The following is an 18,835-nucleotide window of genomic DNA, read 5'->3' as shown; positions in this document are numbered from 1 at the left end:
GTTACTGTGTGTGTGTGGTGGCGGTGGGCTTGGGAGCCGGGAGCCTAGATTTAATCCCAGCCTCTAGGAGGGGAGTGGGGTCTAGTGGTTGGAGGTGGTGAGTGCTGGGAGCCAATGCACCTGGGTTCTGTCCTCTAGTTCTGAGAGGCGAGTGGGGTCTAGTTTGTGTGTGAGTGGGTGGGGGTTGTGAGATAAGACTCCTGGGTTCTAGCCTCTGCTCCGGGAAAGGAGTGGCTGTGGGGTCTCGTGGTAGAGGGTACAGGGAGCCAGGACTCCTGGGTCCCCTTCTGTTCCCCACCATGCCCTGTCTCTCTGGGTGCCCTTTCGCCTTTGGGGGCTCTCAGTTCCTGGGCCCTTCGTCCCACAACTCTCGCCTCCGGGTTTGTCGCTGGAGTCGCTCGCGGCTCCGGGCAGCGAAGCGTTAACCCCCCTGCCTGCTCCGAGCCGGGCGAATCCGGAGTCACATCGGGATCGGGCCCGGGCTGCGAAGGGGAAATGACACGGCGCGCCGCTTCCTGGGGTGGGGGAGCAGCGGCCCCAGCGCTCGCTGCCTCCCTGGCGCTCACACGGCGAGTCGGGGCGCCAGGGGCGCATGGCCCGCGGCGCGATGGACCGGTGCTCGAACCACAGCCCCGCGGGTGAGTGCTGGGGGCCTGGCCAAAGGGCTGGGGCCCGGGGCGGCCCGAGGTGCCAGCTCCCAGGCGCGGCTAGCCCCGCGCTCCAGACCGCCCGGGGCCCGTGTTCCGCCCGGGGCCCGCTAGCGGATCGGGGGCTGGAGGGGGCGCTGTGCGGGTGGGAGCCGGGGACCTGGCGGGGCGGGGGCGTGTTGGGGTACATGGGGAGGGTGTGGGGGTGCGTTATGTGGGGGTGCAATGTGTGCATGGGGTCGGGGTGGGGATGCAAGTGTTTGGGGGTCCATGAGAAGGGGGTGTGTTTGGGGGGTGTTATGGGGAGAGCATGGCCTGGGGAAGGGGGATGCAGGTGTTTGGGGGTCTATGGGGTGTATTGTGGGGGTGCAGGGGATATTGGTCAGCCGGAGGGTGCTCTGTGTTTGCAGAGGGGTGGGGGTGTTGGCTGCATGGACGGTACTTGAGGGTGTCTGAAAAGGGGTTGTACTTTGTGTAGGTGGTCTGTGTGGAGGAGAATGCACTGCCTGGGAAGGGGGTGGGGGCTCAGTTATTGGGGGCACTGTGTGTGGAGGGGAGTGGGCTGGGTGGGGGAGGGTGTATTGGGTGCGGGAGGGTGTGTATAAGGAGGGTGCTAGGGTGTGCACAAGAAGGCAGGGGTTGTGTGTGTGGGGGGTGCATGTTGTGCTGGGGGGGGGGAGTGGGAAGCTTTTCCTCCTAGAACAGAGTTTGAAATTCCTGTTTTGCGGTCCCCTTCTCTCTGATGCCCCCCCAAATACTCCAAACCTGCCAAACCACCCTGCCCCATTGCACCTTTCTCTCCACAGTGACTCAGCCATAGCTTTATCCATTTCACAGATGGGGGAACTGAGGCTCAGAAAGATCCCTAGGGACACACCCAGAGCTGGGAATAAATCCAAGAGTCTTGGTTCCTAGTACCCCTCCAACCCACAATACCCCCCTGTCCCGAAGCTGGGGATAGAACCCAGGCAGCCTGGCTCCCGGTCCAGTCCCTTAACTGCAAAGTTGGCCTCCTTCCATCTCTGGACAGGCTGGCCTAGTGTCTGCAGTGGGGCTGTGTGCCCCCTCTCTGCAGGATTGTTGGCTCCCCATAGCACCCCTACTACTGCCTGGAAGCATCAGTGCTTCCTCTCCATCCTGAAGCCAGGAGGAAGCCACTGCTTTGGCCCAGATATTGCAACAGCCAGCGCCAAGGCAACCCAGCCCAGAGACATGGGGGAGGGGGGAAGACTGGAGAGCGGGGTGTCAGGTCACTGGTCAGAACTAGGGGGATCAGAGGAGGGAGTTCAGGTGGTGTCTGTCTGGGCTCCTCCCCCAACTCTGCTGCTTTACAGGGCTCCCCTGCCATTGGACCACCAGGCTGGTGGGGCTCCTGGCCTGGGGCTGGCCTGCCCCACACTCCAAGTCCAAAGGTCCCTGCAGTGTTGGGTAGCATCATGCACTGGGTCCAAAGGTCCCATCAGTCCTGGCGTCCTGCCCCACCTCACACTGGCAGCTGCTTCCTCAACCCCACCCCGCTCCCGCTCCTTATGTGCAGAGGGCCAGGGACTTGGGTCCTGACGGGGGGGGGCTCTGTCTAGCCTGGGTCTGCCCATCAGGGGCACAGAAACTAACAGGTCCCTTTGTCCCCACCTCCAGCTCTAGCCAGTCCCTGCTGGGGTTCATGTTGTAGCACAGATCGCATAGGCACATGGGGGGGGGGGCAGAAAACTTCCCCCCCCCCCCGCCCTCCCCCCTCGGCCCATGTCCCAGTGGTGGTGGAACTAGGTGGGCTGCGGGTGCTTGAAGTAGTAATAACAAACACCAAAGACCTGGTTTCCATGGTTTGCACTGTCAGCACCCCCACTATAAAAATTGTTCCAGCACCCTTGGGCAGTCCCCGTGTCCAGGGAACAGAACCCCTAGGAGGTGCGACCCCAATGGGGCAGGACCAGGGCTGAGGGCTGGGTTCAGGGGCTTTGTTGGCCGGGCTGTTGGATGTTGGATTCACAAACTCAGGGCCCACCCCCCCCCAATCCCATCTCCCCAGACCCAGCTTGTCCTACTGATGGCACCAGATCCAAGCCCATGTAGACAAATGTGCGGTGGTGGAGGGAAGCCAGGAAATGGGAAAGCACCCAGCTCAGCCCCACACTCCTCCAGGCCTGTCCCCACCAGCTCCAGGCCTATTCCCGAGGCCTGCCCCTGGACCCATCTCCCAAGCTGACCTCTTCTTCTTCTTTGGGTCTATCCCCCAGGCTGGGCCCCTACTCCCCATGGGCCTCTCTCCAGGGTTTGGGTGGCTGATGCTTCCCCATGTCCCCAGCCAGAAGACCTCCACCCCAGCCATGCTTAGTGCCTAGGCAAAGGCCCCGGGCACTGCCCTCCTCTTCCCCCTCCCTGCACCCAGAGCAGGGAGGAAGCTACCATGGGCCCAGAGACTGCAGAACTGAGCGGGATCAGAGTGCTGGGAGACCCCCAGGGCAGCAGCCCCATTCTCCAGCACCCAGTCCTACATCTCCCCCCTGCAGCTGGCAAGGGAGCACCAGGCCCCAAAGGGTTAATGCCAAGCTGAGCACCTCACCCAAAAATGTCACCCAACGTGTTTCCCTGCAGGGGGGTGCGGCTTCCTGTGAGGAACTGCGAGAAAAAGCAACTTTGTGGTGTAAGGCACAGGATGGGCCAAGGATGCCTGGGTTCTAGCCTCAGCTCTGAGGGGGCTGGAGGCTAGTGGTTAGAACAAGGGAGGCTGGGAGCCAGAGTTCTTGGGTTCTAGCCCAGCTCTGGAAGGGAAATGATGGGGTCCCGTGGTGCCCAGCCCAGCCAAGTGTGCCCAGCCCCTCCCTGTCTGGTGCTTGGCCTGCCCAACTCCTGGCTTTCCTGATCAGCATCTTGCCAGGCTTCCCCCCCCCCTCCCCCCAGTTGCCTTCCCCTCTCTGGCTGGGGCTGGGCTGTCAGGCGGGTGCCTGGCGGGGAGCTGTAAATGCCATTGAGAAAGCAGCTTTGTGTTTGGCTGGGGCTGCAGCTCCCTGGGGACAAAGCAGGGCCTGTCCAGGGCTGGGGGTGTGGGGCAGTGGGGGTGGATGTCATCAGCCTATCATGCTGCAGTCTGCTCAGAGAGCTGCCCCAAGTGTGTGTGTGTGTGGGGGGTACCCTCTGGGGCAGGATCCCATTCCCTCTAGCCCTGCACAGAGCCCCCAGCCCTTTTCAGCCTGGGCTTCCTGTTCCTCCTCAATCCTCCATGTGGGGACTCATCCGCTGGGGCTGGCCTGGGTAGAAGTAGGGCTCTGGTCCTCGCCCCATGCAGCAGGCGGTGTCGGGGTGGGGAGTGGCCCCAGTGAGCAGGCAGTGTCCAGCCCCTTCTCCCTGGCGTCAGCTTCCCCGTCTCTCGGGATTGAGTGTTAGGCGTCTTCGGGGCTCCATTCCATGTGAGGAGGTTAGAGGAGGGGGGTTGGGAGCCAGGACTTCTGGGTTCTGTCCCTGCTCTGGGAGGAGAGTGGGGTCTAGTGGTTAGAGCAGGGGCTTGTAAGTCAGGACTCCTGGGTTCTATCCCCAGCTCTGGGAATTGCATGGAGTCTAGCGAGTTAGAGCAGCAGGGGGCTGTGGGTCAGGACTCCTGGGTTCTGTCCCCACTCTGGGAGGGGCATTGGGTCTAGTGGTTAGAGCAGGGGACCTGGTTTGCGGGGGAGGAACCTGCCCAAGTGGCTGGAGCTAACAATTCTGATGCTGCCCCTGCTAGATGAGACCATCTCAGCCCTGCGCCCCGACCGGTTGGCCAGTCTGGAGCTCCGGCTGCAGAGCCAGGAGGAGGAGCTGACGCTGGTGAAATCGGCACTGGCTGATGCGCTGCGGAGACTCAGCCTCTATGACCAGCAGATCCCACTCCTCACGCAGCAGCTACTGGCAGGTGGGACACACAGGAACTGGGATAGGAGTCTAGCAGGAGGCGCTGCAGGGAGCAGGGCAGGAGCGCTGGCTGTGGGCAGAGCTCTGGGTTACTCCAGCCCCAGGCTCTCCCAGAAGAGGGCGCTGTAGGGCCCCGGGCAGGAGCAGTCAGGGCACTGTGGAGGGCAGCATTAGTGCCATCTGGGGAGTTGGAGTTTCCCATGGGGCTGATATTTCTCTGTCATTTCCCTGCAGCGAATGATGCTGTCCCGGACACCCGGCTGTTCCTGGATCCTTCGCTGGGCCATGGGACATCCTGGATTCCACTGACCGCCAGCTGCAGGTATCACCCAGGCTGTGCCCCCACCCTGGTGCAGGGACCCCAGGGACTTCTGGACCAGGGACAGGGAGGGGGCCGGGGCCAGGGCCAGAGCCAGGGCCATGAGGCAGGCATGACCCTGAGGTTCAGGATCAGTACTGAGGGGGGAGGGAGTGCCAGGTTCTGGGGAGGGGACCCCAGGGCAAGCCCCCCCAGATGGGAGTGAAGAGGGAATGTGGGGCAGTGGGGGTGTTTTTGGGGAGACAGTAGGCAGAGGCCATGGGGTCAGGTCTGGGGAATTGGAGGGTAAGAGGTTTTGGGGAGGGCAGTGTGGTCAGGTTGAGGGGGGTGAGGTGGGCACTTGAGGGGTCTCCCACCCCATGGGGTGTTCTCTCAGCCCATGCTGTGGTGCTTTGGTTCACAGCCCAGTGCTCGCATCGGGAGTCGTGTGCCATGAGGAGTTGGGTGCAGGGCGCCCACCGGGAGCCCCCATCAGCACCGGGACCCAGACTGATGAGTCGGCCCTATTGGGCGTGAAGTGGGGCTGGAGCCCTCCAGGGATCGGGGTTGAGTCAGAAGAGCCAAATGCCTTGGGGATGCCTCACAGTCCACTAGGCCTGGCCCAGCCAGCCTCAACCCCTGACATACTGGGAGCAGGGCCCACCCAGGACTCCTCCGAGCCTCACCATGACTGTGAAGCAGCCGCCCCACTCCAGGGCAGTGCAAATGGCAGCCAGCCCCCTGAGAGTCAGCTCCACAGGGAGGAGATGCTATCCCCGGAGCCCCCATCCGAGGGGAGCAGCAGCAGCAGTGCCACAGCCTCCCCAGTGCCAGCGGTCCATGCCCTGAAAGGCACCAGGAAAGAGCTGTGAGTGGGGGACGGAGGGGGCACCAGGACACCTGGGCTTGATTGTCGGCTCTCGGAGGGGAGTGGGATCTATTGGTTAGAGCAGATGTGTGGGAGCCAGGGCTCTGAGTGGGGATTGGGCTCTAGTAGGTGAGTGTGTATTTACAGGGGCCAGAAGGTGGGGGGTGAAGGAAGCTGTCTGGGAACCAGGATTCCTGGGCTCTGTTTCCAGTTGATGTGTCCAGCCGCATCCCCCAGTGCAGCCTGAACTGTGGGGCTGGTAAAATCAGATTCTGTCTGTGTCTTAGGCCCCCCACACAGGGGAGCTGGGGTGGGGAGATCCTCATTGGGAATCGCTGAACGAAGGGCCCCATTCTCCCCTTTGCCGGAGATGGGGCGTGGGTGGATTGATGTGGGAAAAGGGAGTTCATGTGCGGGTGCCCCGGCCTTGGGGAGCTGGGGGATGGCTCGTGCTGACCCCCACCCAGTGCATGTAGTTAACCTGACTGCTCCCTCTCCCACCAGCCTGCGCAGGAACAGCTCCTCCGACAAGCCCGACAAGGCCAAGGCCCGGCAGCGCCTTAGCAAGAAGGCAGCATCCTCCGCCAACCTGCTCACACGCTCCAGCAGCCTGGAGAAGTTAGGGACACTCCAACACCCCCCCGAACCAGTGCCCCTTGCTGGGAACAGCCCCCCACTCCCCGCAGCGATCCCTGCTGGGAACAGGCCTCCCCACGCACACCCTGGCCCCCGCAGCGATCCCTGCTGGGAACAGGCCTCCCCACGCACACCCTGGCCCCCGCAGCGATCCCTGCTGGGAACAGGCCTCCCCACGCACACCCTGGCCCCCGCAGCGATCCCTGCTGGGAACAGGCCTCCCCACGCACACCCTGGCCCCCGCAGCGATCCCTGCTGGGAACAGGCCTCCCCACGCACACCCTGGCCCCCGCAGCGATCCCTGCTGGGAACAGGCCTCCCCACGCACACCCTGGCCCCCGCAGCGATCCCTGCTGGGAACAGGCCTCCCCACGCACACCCTGGCCCCCGCAGCGATCCCTGCTGGGAACAGGCCTCCCCACGCACACCCTGGCCCCCGCAGCGATCCCTGCTGGGAACAGGCCTCCCCACGCACACCCTGGCCCCCGCAGCGATCCCTGCTGGGAACAGGCCTCCCCACGCACACCCTGGCCCCCGCAGCGATCCCTGCTGGGAACAGGCCTCCCCACGCACACCCTGGCCCCCGCAGCGATCCCTGCTGGGAACAGGCCTCCCCACGCACACCCTGGCCCCCGCAGCGATCCCTGCTGGGAACAGGCCTCCCCACGCACACCCTGGCCCCCGCAGCGATCCCTGCTGGGAACAGGCCTCCCCACGCACACCCTGGCCCCCGCAGCGATCCCTGCTGGGAACAGGCCTCCCCACGCACACCCTGCCCGCCGCAGCGATCCCTGCTGGGAACTGGCCTCCCCACGCACACCCTGCCCGCCGCAGCGATCCCTGCTGGGAACTGGCCTCCCCACGCACACCCTGCCCGCCGCAGCGATCCCTGCTGGGAACTGGCCTCCCCACGCACACCCTGCCCGCCGCAGCGATCCCTGCTGGGAACTGGCCTCCCCACGCACACCCTGCCCGCCGCAGCGATCCCTGCTGGGAACTGGCCTCCCCACGCACACCCTGCCCGCCGCAGCGATCCCTGCTGGGAACTGGCCTCCCCACGCACACCCTGCCCGCCGCAGCGATTCCTGCTGGGAACAGCCCCCACCATGCACACCCTGCCCCCTGCTACGATGCCTTCTGGAACACGCCCCCCCCCACCCTCACACACACTGCTGCATAGAGCTCCCCCTGCTCCACTCCCCACAGTTAGAGCCAGAGCCCACTCCCTGCAGCCCCCCCTGCTGATGCTCTGCTTTTCCCTTCTAGCCGGATGAAGGACCCTAACCTGAGTCCAGGTGAGCTGTGGGGAAGCTGAGTGGTGATCAGTGCCCGGGGGGTGTCATTCCACTGGTGCCAGTGCCATGGGCAGTGTGGGGAGGGCAAGTGTGGGGGGAATTCAGCCCCTTGCCCTGGTCCTTCATCCTGCCACGCATGGCCCCAAATCTCTTGACGTTCCCTGTTTCCTTGCAGGGCCCTTGGGGTCTCGGCGTGGGACCTACAACCTTGGTGAGGCTGCTGGGACAGGCATTGGAGGCTGCCCTGGGTGGCTGGAGCCACAGGGGGATGGGACTCAAAGCATGTTTTTGATGGGGCTTGTGAGATGATGTACCTGGGGGCTGGGTGCCTGCGGGGTGGAGGGGTCAGCCCAGGGGATGGTGTTGTGGGAGGTCGAGCGTGTGGGACTGGTGCACGGGATGGAGTGTGGGGGGGTTGGGTGGAGCCTGGGGGGTGCTTTTGGGGGATGGGGTGGGTGGAGGTGGCAGGGGGTTGGATGTGGTGGGCATGGGCAGGCTGCATGGGATGGGCCTGGGGGGTGGTGCTGGCTGTGACCTGTCTCCCTCCCACCCCCGCTATCCCCCAGAGGGCCTCTCGATCAAGATGTTCCTGCGGGGCCGGCCCATCACCATGTACATCCCATCGGGCATCTCCCACTACGAGGAGCTGCGTGCGGAGCTGCCTCCTGAGCACCTGCAGCTCGACTGGGTGTATCCTTCAGCCGGGCAAAGCCCCCCTCCCACAGCCCGCACCTGCCCTGCCCCAGGCAGCACAGCTCCCCATAGAGCACGATGTCCTCTGCTCCCTCCAGAGAGCGCTGTGCTGCCCCCCCACCCCCAGGGTGCGCTGTGTCCCCCCCTCCAAAGGGCGCTGTGCTCCTGGCCTCCCCGCCCCCACAGGGTGCACTGTGTCCCTCTGTTTCCCCAGCCCTGGGGCTGGCTGGCTTGGCCCCCTCGCTCCCCTCTGTGCTCCTTGACGGGCCCGCCCAGCTATGGGTACCGCGGCCGGGACAGCCGCTCCAATCTCTACGTCCTGGCCTCAGGGGAGCTGGTTTACTTCATCGCCTGTGTGGTGGTGCTGTACCACGTCCAGCGCCGCAGCCAGCGCCACTACCTGCGCCACACTGACTGCGTGCGATGGTGAGCGCACGGGGCAGCGCCGACAGCGTGCCGGGGGCGTGCACGGGGGGCGGGTTGTGGAGCGATGGCCGGGGCCTGGCGGGCCCTGACTGCAGGAGATGGGGAGTACGTTGGGGCACAGAGCAGCTGGGGAGCACCAACTCTGTCGGAGGGAGAGTACATGGGGGCATGGACTGAAGTGGAGGCACAGGCGAGGGCACAGGGGTCACCCACTGCGGCAAGGGCACGTGGGGGGGGTCTCAGGCTGGTCTCTCCACCCTGGCTGTGGCCCCTGCGTTTTTGAGCCAATAACCGCCTCCCCCCATCTCTCCCCTGCAGCCTGGCTGTGCATCCTGACAGAGTGCGTGTGGCCACAGGGCAGACTGCTGGCGTGGACAAGGATGGCAAGGTACCCACCGAGGGGGGACGGATCGTGCAGGGCTGTCCCAGAGTGGGATTTAGGGGAGTCCCACTGAGCCAGCTTCCTGGAGAGCCGGGTGAGAAACCCTGCCATGCCCTGGGCTCTGGCCCCGCAGGGTGGGGAGAGCAGGGGTCTCAGTGCAGGAGGGCAGACTTACCACAGGGTCCCTGTCCACGAGGCCCTGCCTCCTGGGACCTGCCCCCCAAGTCCCTGACACCCCCCAACTCCTGTGTCTGTCCTGACCCATCTCCTCTCTTGCAGCCCCTACAGCCCTTCGTGCACATCTGGGACTCCTCCACGCTGCTCACCCTGCAGCAGATTGGCCTGGGGAGCTTTGAGCGAGGCGTTGGCTCCCTTGCCTTCTCCACTGCTGTGAGTCCAAGCGCTAGCCCTGCCCCCCCTCGGTTCCCTGCCTCACGTCTCCCGTCACCCTGCCCTCCCTTTCTCCACCCCCAACTCAGATCCCTGCCCCACACTGTCCCATTGCCCCACCTCAGCTTGGATCCTTCCTTGCCCCCTTGGGCTCTTGGGGGCAGGACAGCCTGACAGGAGGTGAACCCGGCTGGAGTGCCCCCAATTCCCCTTCCCCTCCCAGTCCTTGTCAGCCCTGGCTGTGCTGGGGGCCTGGGCTGTGCAGTCGTGGTGGGGAGGGGGAATTGAGGGGGGGAATTTGGAGGGGGTGGGGGAGGGAATTTGTGTACCCTATCCAGACCCCCCACATCCCTTTGCATGTTTCCTATGCCCCTGTGTCCCCATATTCCATTCTTGAGGAGCCCCCATTGGCAACTGTCCTTCCCGGCTGCCATCTGCAGGACCAGGGGGCCTATCTGTGCGTGGTGGACGACTCCAACGAACACATGCTGTCAGTATGGGACTGTGCCCGTGGCACCAAGCAGGCCGAGATCAAGGTGAGCCGGGGGCAGACCCAAGGCTGCATAGCATTTCAGGGGTGGGGGGACACCACAGGGAACAGAACCCAGGAGTCCTGACTCCAAGCCCCCATCCCTGCTCTCAGCCACTAGCTCCCTCTCCCCTCCCAGAGCTGGGAAGAGAACCCAGGCGTCCGGGCTGCAGCCCCCGCTCTCCTTCACTGGGTGACGCTGCAGTGCTGCTCCTGCTTTTTGGGTGCTGTCTCCATGGCAACCTGTACATATTTGGGGAACTGAGGTCATTGTGCTTCCCCCCACACCACGCAGGGACCCTGGGCCGGGCCAAGGGTCTGAGTCTGGGCTGTGCATCGATCTCCCTTCCCTGGGGATGGAGCTGGCCGCAGAAGGAGGACTCCCCTGGGGTAGAGGTGCCACCCAAAACTCAGCAAGGGACCCCCCCAGCCCATGGGCGTCCCCCTGCCCCTGGTGCCATCCACTGGTGGAAGAGGAGCAATGAGGGGTCTCACCATCCCCACCCTTGGGGACCCCACACAGAATCCGGCTGGGCACCCACAATCCCCACATGTCCCTGTCCCTCCAGTTGCCCCCTGTCCTGTCATGCCCCCTCTCTCCCCTCTCCAGAGCACCAACGAGTCCGTGTTCACGGTGGAGTTCAACCCACAGGACAGCAGCAACTTCATCACCAGTGGGAAATCCCACGTCTACTTCTGGACCTGGAGCGGCAGCACCCTGAGCAAGAAGCAGGGCATCTTCGGGGTGAGGGGCTGGGGGCTGGCTGGAGGGGGCAGTTCTCAGCCGGGTCAGGGGCCTGTGATGAACCTGGCTGGGGAAGGACTCTGGGCTCGCCTGTGAGGGGTTGAGCCTGGCTGCCCCGAGAGCACCCCCCTCAATTCACTTTTCTCCCCCCCCCCCATTTCCAGAAGTACAAGAAGCCCAAGTTCATCCAGTGCTTTCTGTTTGATGCCAATGGGGATGTGCTGACGGGGGACTCAGAGGGGAATATCCTGACCTGGGCACGCACGGCCGCTGACATCCGCACACTGGGCAAGGGCGCCAAAGGTATTGGGGAGATGGGGGGGGTGCAGCTGCACAGACCCCTGGGCTGGGGGGACACCTGCACAGACCCCTGGGCTTGGAGGCAGGGACCCCTGGGCTGGGGGGAGGCCTGCACAGACCCCTGGGCTGGGGGGGGTGAGAGTGGGGGGGACCTGGAGTGGGGGGGATGCAGGGACCCCCCTGGGCTGGGAGGGGTCGGGGGGAGAGGGCCCAGCAATGACCCCACCACCCCATTGCAGAGACCTACCAGATCGGGCATCAGACCCGGGCACACGAAGGCAGCATCTTCTCGCTCTGCTTGCGGCGCGATGGCTCAGTGCTGAGTGGGGGTGGGAAGGACCGGCGCCTTGTGCACTGGAGCCCCAGCCTTGCCCTGCTTCAGGAGGTGGAGGTGAGGGGGAAGTCCGATGGGCTCAGATCCAAAGCGGGAACAGGGCAGTGGTCCTTGGGGTGGCATCTGCATGGGACTGGAGTGAGGGTGAGCATGGGGGATCCACAGGGGATTGTAGGAGGCAGGGGTGGGGTCAGAATCTGCCAGTGTTGGAGGGGGGATGGGCAGGGGGATCTGTGGGGAGGGTTGGGGTGTATGCAGGGGTTGGGCAAGGGGATCTGCGGTTGGACATGGAGATGGATGGGGATTTGCCTGCAGGATCTGTTGGCAGGGGAGCAGGGGAGGTGTTTGGGGGTCGGAGAGGGGTCTGTAGTGGTGGTGGGGGGGTGTCACGAAGTCACCGGGCAATGCTCTGGAACTATTTCATATGAAGCCATCCAGGACTCTGGGGGAGCCTCCTTTCTCTGAGTAGACTGTCTCCAGGGCAAGAAGCTTACACAACTTCCACCTTCCTGGGTCTGACCTCAGAGCATTTAGCTTCCCCTTCCACACCATGCGCTTCCCGCAGCAAGTCTGCACAGGTGGGGCTCCTGAGGAAGCCAGAGGGCCCTGCACCCCAACTCCACTGTCAGATGGGACTCTCAGCCAGCCAGTAAAACGGAAGGTTTATTAGTTGACAGGAACACAGAATTTGTTAGCAGAGAAATCAGTGACTTTCAGACAGGTCCAACTTGGGGAGTCTTGGACCAGAAGCCCTAGACTCCCCCCCTTCCAGTCCCCCCAAGCAGACTGCCAGCTTCCAGCAACCTGACCTCAGACACCCACATTGGTCCTCCTCCTCTTTGTCTCACTTCCTGGGCAGTCACCTGGTTGCATCCCCCTCCTGGGTCTCTGGTTATGAAGGGCACTGGTCATATGTGCAGGCAGCTGGAGCAGCCTCACCTGCCCCAGAGGTCTCAGCCAAAGTCACACACCCCTATTCCCACCACCGAGGTATTGGTGCAGCACACAGGGAAACTGAGGCACACACAGTATTCATGCAAAACAGTAAAACTCACATAGGCTCAACAGTAAAACTCACATACAACATAACAAAGGAAAATCTCCACTTTCTGACAGTGGGCAGGAGGTGTTTGAGGAGTCAGTGAGGGGGCTGTAGTGGGTGCGGGTGGGGGATCTGCAGGGGTGGGCAGGGGGTGTTTGGAGGGTTGATGAGGGGGCTGCAGGAGCTGGGGATCTGTGGGGGGGCATGGCTGGGAAACTATAGAAGTCATGGGTAGGAGCTCAGGATCTGCTGGAGGCGTGTCCGGGGTGCAGCAGGAGGCTGTGGGTGGGAGGAGGGGGGATCTGCCGGAGGGGAAGGGGTCTGTAGGAGTCATGGGTGGGGATCAGGATCTGCAGTGAGCATGTGGGGGGGTCTGTGGCTCCTGCTGTCCCCACCCCTGCTCAGTCAGCCCCTTGTGCCCCCCAGATCCCGGAGCAGTTTGGGGCTGTGCGCACCATTGTCGAGGGCCCCGGGGCTGAGCTGCTGGTTGGGACTACGCGCAATGCGCTGCTCAGGGGCAGTCTGGCTGCTGGCTTCACCCCCATTATCCAGGTGAGCGGGGAGCTGGGGAGCCTTGGGGCTACAGAGACTGAGGGGCTGTGGGAGGGCTTGGGAAAGGGAGGGGTCACGGGGAGGAGTATGGGGGTGCAGCAGGGTGGGGGGTGCTTGGGAAAGCAGGGGGCCCTCTGGAGTGGCAAGGGGGACAAATGGGTTGGGGACTGGGGAGCAGTGGGGGGGGAGAGATGGGATTGAGGTCATGGACAGCAGCGTACAACGGGGTGAGCTAGGTCCCCGCCTGTCCCCGTCAGGCTCTCCTTGGTTGCAGGGTCACACGGACGAGCTGTGGGGCTTGGCCACCCACCCCTCACGGAGCCTCTTCCTCACCTGCGGGCATGACAGGCAGGTCTGCATGTGGGACAGCGGGGAGCACACGGCGGCCTGGAGCCTCACCCTGGAGGTACCGCCCTGGGGGGAATGGAGGGGGGGTTCACGGCAGCCTGGAGCCTCACCCTGAAGGTACCATCCTGAGGGGGATGGGGAATGCAGTGGGCTGGATCCTCCCCCAGCAGGTACCACCCTGTGGGGGATGGGGAACGCAGTGGGCTGGAGCCTCACCTTGGAGGTACTGCCTGAGGAGGTGGGGTGGGGTGGGTGGGAGGAGGGTCAAGGTCCTTACAGGGTGTCTCTCCCCCGCAGGAGATCGGGCTCTGCGCTGATTTCCACCCCAGTGGCCGGATGGTGGCTGTAGGACTCAACACTGGACGGTAACTCTCTCTCCACCCCACCCCCCCCATTGCCCCCATTCTGGCCCCTCAGGGGGTCTGGGGAAGCCCTTCCCACTGCACTGGAGTCGCACCCAAAGGGGTTGAGGGGCTACTGGTGGCCCTGCAAGCAGGACCCTGAGATTTGGGGCTGTGACCCCCACTCCCTGAATCTGGCCCCCTGGGGTTAAGGGTTTGCCCCCAGGGTCGGAAACCCCCCCTCTGTTGCCCCTTCTCCCTGGGGCGGGGTCCTCTCTCTGTGTCTGCACATCCGGTGCCACGGGAGCTCTGACCCCCTCCTGTGCCCCCCCAGGTGGCTGGTGCTGGACACAGAGACACAGCAGGTGCTGTCAGGGGGCTCAGACGGGAACGAGCAGCTCTCAGTGGTGCGCTATTCACCAGGTCAGACCCCCCTCCCTTCCCCTGCAGGCCCCATTCCCACCAGGTTTCTCCCCCACTGCAGCTCTGGCTCCCTCCGTCCCCCACCGCTCCATGGCCCCATTCCCACTCCATCTTCCCCACGTTGTAGAGACAGCAAGTTCTTCCCATTCTCCCCATCCCCCATGGCTCTGTTTCCACCACCTCCTCCGCCCCCCTTTTGTAGCTGCCCCCCACGTGGCCCCTTCCCACCTCTCTCTTCTCCCCCTTGCAGATGGTGAGTTCCTGGCCATCGGCTCCCACGACAACTTCATCTACATCTACAGCGTGGGGGAGGGAGAACGCAAGTACAGCCGCTTTGGCCGCTGCACGGTGAGGGGGGGCCAAGGAGAGAGGGCTGCCAGGAGGAGGCTGCGGGGGATGGGGCTACTGGGATGGTGGAGGAGGTCACTGGACCAAAGGTGGAGGAGGGAAGGGGAGAGGGTCTCTGGGAGATGAGGGGCGGGTCCTGGGAGCCAGGGGGGTGTATGATTCCAGGCCCCTGGATTGTGACCCCTTGAGAGATGCCTGAGGCTGGGCTGGGGGGATCCTTGAGTAACTGGCTTTGATGCCCCTGTTCTTCCCCCTCCGCCCAGGGACACTCTAGCTTCATTACCCACCTGGACTGGTCCAAGGACAGCAAGTTCATCATGTCCAACTCGGGAGACTACGAGATCCTCTACTGTGAGTGCTGGGAATGGGGGTGCTCAGGAGCCCGTCACCCTGGTGCCTGGGCGTGAATCGCCCTCGTTGTGCATGGGCCTGGTCCATAAGCTTTTGTCATGGGTGGAGGTGGCTCTGGTGCCCTGGGACAAGTGTGTGTGTCGTTCCTTGGGTACCTGTGGCTGGGAGCTGTGCCCTCATGTGGCAGTGCCTGTTTCTGCAGTGGGACCCTAACCCCGCGTGTCTCTCCCCGGTTTGCAGGGGATGTGGCTGGCGGCTGCAAGCTGTTGAGGAATCGCTTTGAGAGCCGCGACCGGGAGTGGGCGTCGTACACCTGCGTGCTGGGCTTCCACGTTTTTGGTGAGGGTTGGGGCCCATGGGATATGGGGGGAGAGGGCGAGCGTCGGGGTACGAAGGGTCCCTGGGAGAAGGGAGAGAGAAGAGTGTAGCTGGGGAGAAAGGGGGTCCCAGGGGCTCTGAGAGCCATGGTCAGGAAGGAGCACTAGCATGTCATAGAATCATAGAATATCAGGGTTGGAAGGGACCTCAGGAGGTCATCTAGTCCAACCCCCTGCTCAAAGCAGGACCAATCCCCAACTAAATCATCCAAGCCAGGGCTTTGTCAAGCCTGACCTTAAAAACTTCTAAGGAAGGAGATTCCACCACCTCCCTAGGTAACGCCTTCCAGTGTTTCACCACCCTCCTAGTGAAAAAGTTTTTCCTAATATCCAACCTAAATCTCCCCCACTGCAACTTGAGACCATTCCTCCTTGTTCTGTCATCTGCTACCACTGAGAACAGTCTAGATCCATCCTCTTTGGAACCCCCTTTCAGATAGTTGAAAGCAGCTGTCAAATCCCCCCTCATTCTTCTCTTCCGCAGACTAAACATCCCCAGTTCCCTCAGCCTCTCCTCATAACTCATGTGTTCCAGTCCCCTAATCATTTTTGTTGCCCTCCGCTGGACTCTTTCCAATTTTTCCACATCCTTCTTGTAGTGTGGGGCCCAAAACTGGACACAGTACTCCAGATGAGGCCTCACCAGTGACGAATAGCGGGGAACGATCACGTCCCTCGATCTGCTGGCAATGCCCCTACTTATACATCCCAAAATGCCATTGGCCTTCTTGGCAACAAGGGCACACTGTTGACTCATATCCAGCTTCTCGTCCACTGTAACCCCTAGGTCCTTTTCTGCAGAACTGCTGCTGAGCCATTCGGTCCCTAGTCTGTAGCGGTGCATTGGATTCTTCCATCCTAAGTGCAGGACTCTGCACTTGTCCTTGTAGAACCTCATCAGATTTCTTTTGGCCCAATCCTCCAATTTGTCTAGGGCCCTCTGTATCCTATCCCTACCCTCCAGCGTATCTACCTCTCCTCCCAGTTTAGTGTCATCTGCAAACTTGCTGAGGGTGCAATCCACACCATCCTCCAGATCATTTATGAAGATATTGAACAAAACCGACCCGAGGACCGACCCTTGGGGCACTCCACTTGACACCGGCTGCCAGCTAGACATGGAGCCATTGATCACTACCCGTTGAGCCCGACAATCTAGCCAGCTTTCTATCCACCTTATAGTCCATTCATCCAGCCCATACTTCTTTCACTTGCTGTTGTGTCTCTCCCATGCAGGCGTGTGGCCGGACGGCTCGGATGGCACAGACATCAACTCCCTGTGCCGCTCCCACAATGAGCGTGTAGTCGCTGTGGCAGATGACTTCTGCAAGGTGCATCTGTTCCAGTACCCCTGTGCCAGGGCCAAGGTGAGACTGGCAGGGATGGGGGGGTTAACCCTGTGCCAGGGCCAAAATGAGACTGGTGGGGTGGGATTAACCCCTGACCCCAGGGCCGAGGTGAGAGGAGGCATGCAGGGGGTAGGGTGGAAGATTAACTAGGGATTTTGTCTGCCCCTCTGCCCATTGGCTGGGGACTGCCCTGATGGTTTGGGGTGTGGGGATGCCCAGGGGGTCTTGGGCAGGGAACTGGGGACTCTATGGGGGGACATCCCAGGGGATCAGGAAGTCTCTGTAGGATCTTGGGCAGGGGAATGGGGTATCTCTGGGGGTTCTGAGTGGGGTGGGGGGGGGTCTCAACCGGGGTATCAGTGTGGTTCTGGGAGGTCCTGGGGGTAGTGGCAGAGCCCAAGGGCCTTGACCCAGGGGGTTGGGGAACACTCTGGAGGTTCTGGGTGGGAGACCATTGACAGCACCCATGCCTGACCCCACTCCTTTGTTCTCTCTTGCAGGCGCCCAGCCACGTGTATGGGGGCCACGGGAGCCACGTGACTAATGTGCGCTTCACGAATGATGACAGCCACCTGGTCTCACTGGGGGGCAAGGACACCAGCATCTTCCAGTGGCGGGTGCTGGGGGGCAGCCTTCCCCACAGCTGCTCGCTCTCCTCTGCCTCCCTCTCTTCCCAGGAGGCTGGGGGCTGCGCCTGAGCTGGAGACACTGCAGGGACCAAGCCTCATTGCCTTTGGGCCTGGACAGCCCTGGCACATGGATCCCAGCGAGCCAGGCCCAGCCAGAGGGTTCCCCCACCCCCTGGGACTAACGCGTGCTAATAATGCGACCTGCTTCATTAACACTGGGGGGCAGGCCTGGATTCTGCTCAGGGCCCAGCACAGGTCAGAGTGGTGGGGCAGGGCCGAGGGCCTGTTGGCAGCTCCCCAACCAGGGCCCAGGGGCTCAGCTGGGAGGGTGCTGGGATTGGGGCTCTTGCCTTGAAGTCCTCATTGCATGAGGGGCGGGGGGGGGGGTGTCTGGCAGGGGAACTTATGGGGTTAGGGGAACCATGTGGGTGTTAATGGAGGCAGCCCATCTTTAGGGCTGGGGCTGTCCCTTATCTACCCTCACTCCGTTCCCAGAACATGTGTACGATGGGGCCTGTCCACCTGGGGACACACTCTCCCTCCAGGGGCCTGAGGGCTGACCCCAATGCTGGGACCAAGCCTGGAGAAGCAGGACACTGCTCTCCCCGCTTCGTTTACATTCCCGGCTGCGCCAGAGCAGCAAGACGCTGAACACTGTGAGAGGCAGCAATAAAGCCTTGGCATCAGGGGCTGGGCTCCTGTCTCCTTCCTGTCAGGGTTGGGGAGTAGGTACACAGCAGCGGTACAGGGTGGGGGGCATAAGGCTGTGGGCAGGGGCCACAGCAGTGGGGTGGGGGAGAGGAAGGCATGCTAGGGGCAGCAGAGGGTGGGGCTAGCCTGCGTTAGGATGCCACAGTGCAGGGATCACTGTTAACACCGCCCTGAGGATGTGGGGGAGGGGGGAGCGTTCTGAGGCTTTGGTTCCAGAGTTGGGGGAGAGGGAAATAAGGGATTTAGCTCCCCAGGTCTAGTGGGATACAGAGAGAACATCTCCGCCTCTCTGCTGGGGCTCTGTCATTCCTACATGGCAGGACACTGGAATTAGTGCAATAGTGCCCCACCCCAGAGGTGGCTGCATCTCACCTTTGGATGCAGGATCCCCCTGCAATCAATGAATTCCTGGGTGTAAGGGGTAAATTAGTGACTATTTTGGGCTGCACAGCTGTAAATTTGCATATGTACGTGTATGCAAATAACCCTCATGCGGTTGAGGCTGCTGGGAATTGCCCCTTGTTCCAGGGGCAGCCTCGCTGCAGAGCCCATCGAAGAGGAAAAGGTTAAAAACCCTACGCTGGGGTCTCCCTCCGGAAAGGCCCGAGCGGGGAAGTCTCTGTCCGGAAATAGCCGAATGCTGCAGTCTCCGGATTTATCCGAAGGTCTCCGGCAAGGCCCGAAGTTCTGCCCGGCTTCGGCCATCAGGACAGGAATCAGTGGCCGGAAGGACCCGATCGCCGGGAGGCTGTCGTCGGCGGTGCCCGAAGCTTCTGCAGGTGTTTCCGGAAAGAGCCGAACATTTCCGGAGAGACCCGATTTCGTCCCGAAGCCGCCTCGGATATTTCCGAGCCTCCCCGATCCTTTCCCGGAGATCCCCGAAGTGTGGCCGGAGGCGCCCGAAGCCGCCTGGCCCCGGCCTTGCGTGAGGAGGAG

General features: G+C 62.7%; 1 protein-coding gene across 2 annotated transcripts; it reads left to right on the top strand.

The window, feature by feature from the left end:
- The first annotated feature begins 449 nt into the window (after positions 1 to 449).
- EML3 (EMAP like 3) lies at positions 450 to 17,463 on the top strand. Of its 2 annotated transcripts, XM_074958073.1 has the most exons (24): positions 450 to 638; positions 4,366 to 4,533; positions 4,767 to 4,854; positions 5,255 to 5,698; positions 6,203 to 6,316; positions 7,601 to 7,629; positions 7,805 to 7,840; positions 8,196 to 8,319; positions 8,599 to 8,748; positions 9,067 to 9,136; positions 9,410 to 9,520; positions 9,961 to 10,056; positions 10,660 to 10,794; positions 10,959 to 11,097; positions 11,334 to 11,485; positions 12,897 to 13,022; positions 13,297 to 13,428; positions 13,668 to 13,735; positions 14,046 to 14,134; positions 14,385 to 14,482; positions 14,746 to 14,833; positions 15,074 to 15,172; positions 16,447 to 16,577; positions 17,060 to 17,463. In XM_074958073.1, the coding sequence occupies exons 1-24, from the start codon at positions 593 to 595 to the stop codon at positions 17,255 to 17,257; spliced, it is 2,931 nt and encodes a 976-aa protein (XP_074814174.1). In that variant the 5' UTR covers positions 450 to 592; the 3' UTR covers positions 17,258 to 17,463. The 2 variants fall into 2 exon arrangements, with proteins under 2 accessions (XP_074814174.1, XP_074814175.1); XM_074958074.1 differs by lacking the exon at positions 6,203 to 6,316 and having other exon boundaries at positions 458 to 638; positions 17,060 to 17,462.
- The last annotated feature ends 1,372 nt before the right edge of the window (positions 17,464 to 18,835 follow it).

The sequence above is a fragment of the Natator depressus genome, chromosome 7 (assembly GCF_965152275.1).
Source record: "Natator depressus isolate rNatDep1 chromosome 7, rNatDep2.hap1, whole genome shotgun sequence".
Classification (NCBI taxonomy): domain Eukaryota; kingdom Metazoa; phylum Chordata; order Testudines; family Cheloniidae; genus Natator; species Natator depressus.
The sequence above is the reverse complement of the archived record's forward strand: the minus strand, read 5'-3'. Positions and strand labels throughout refer to the sequence as shown.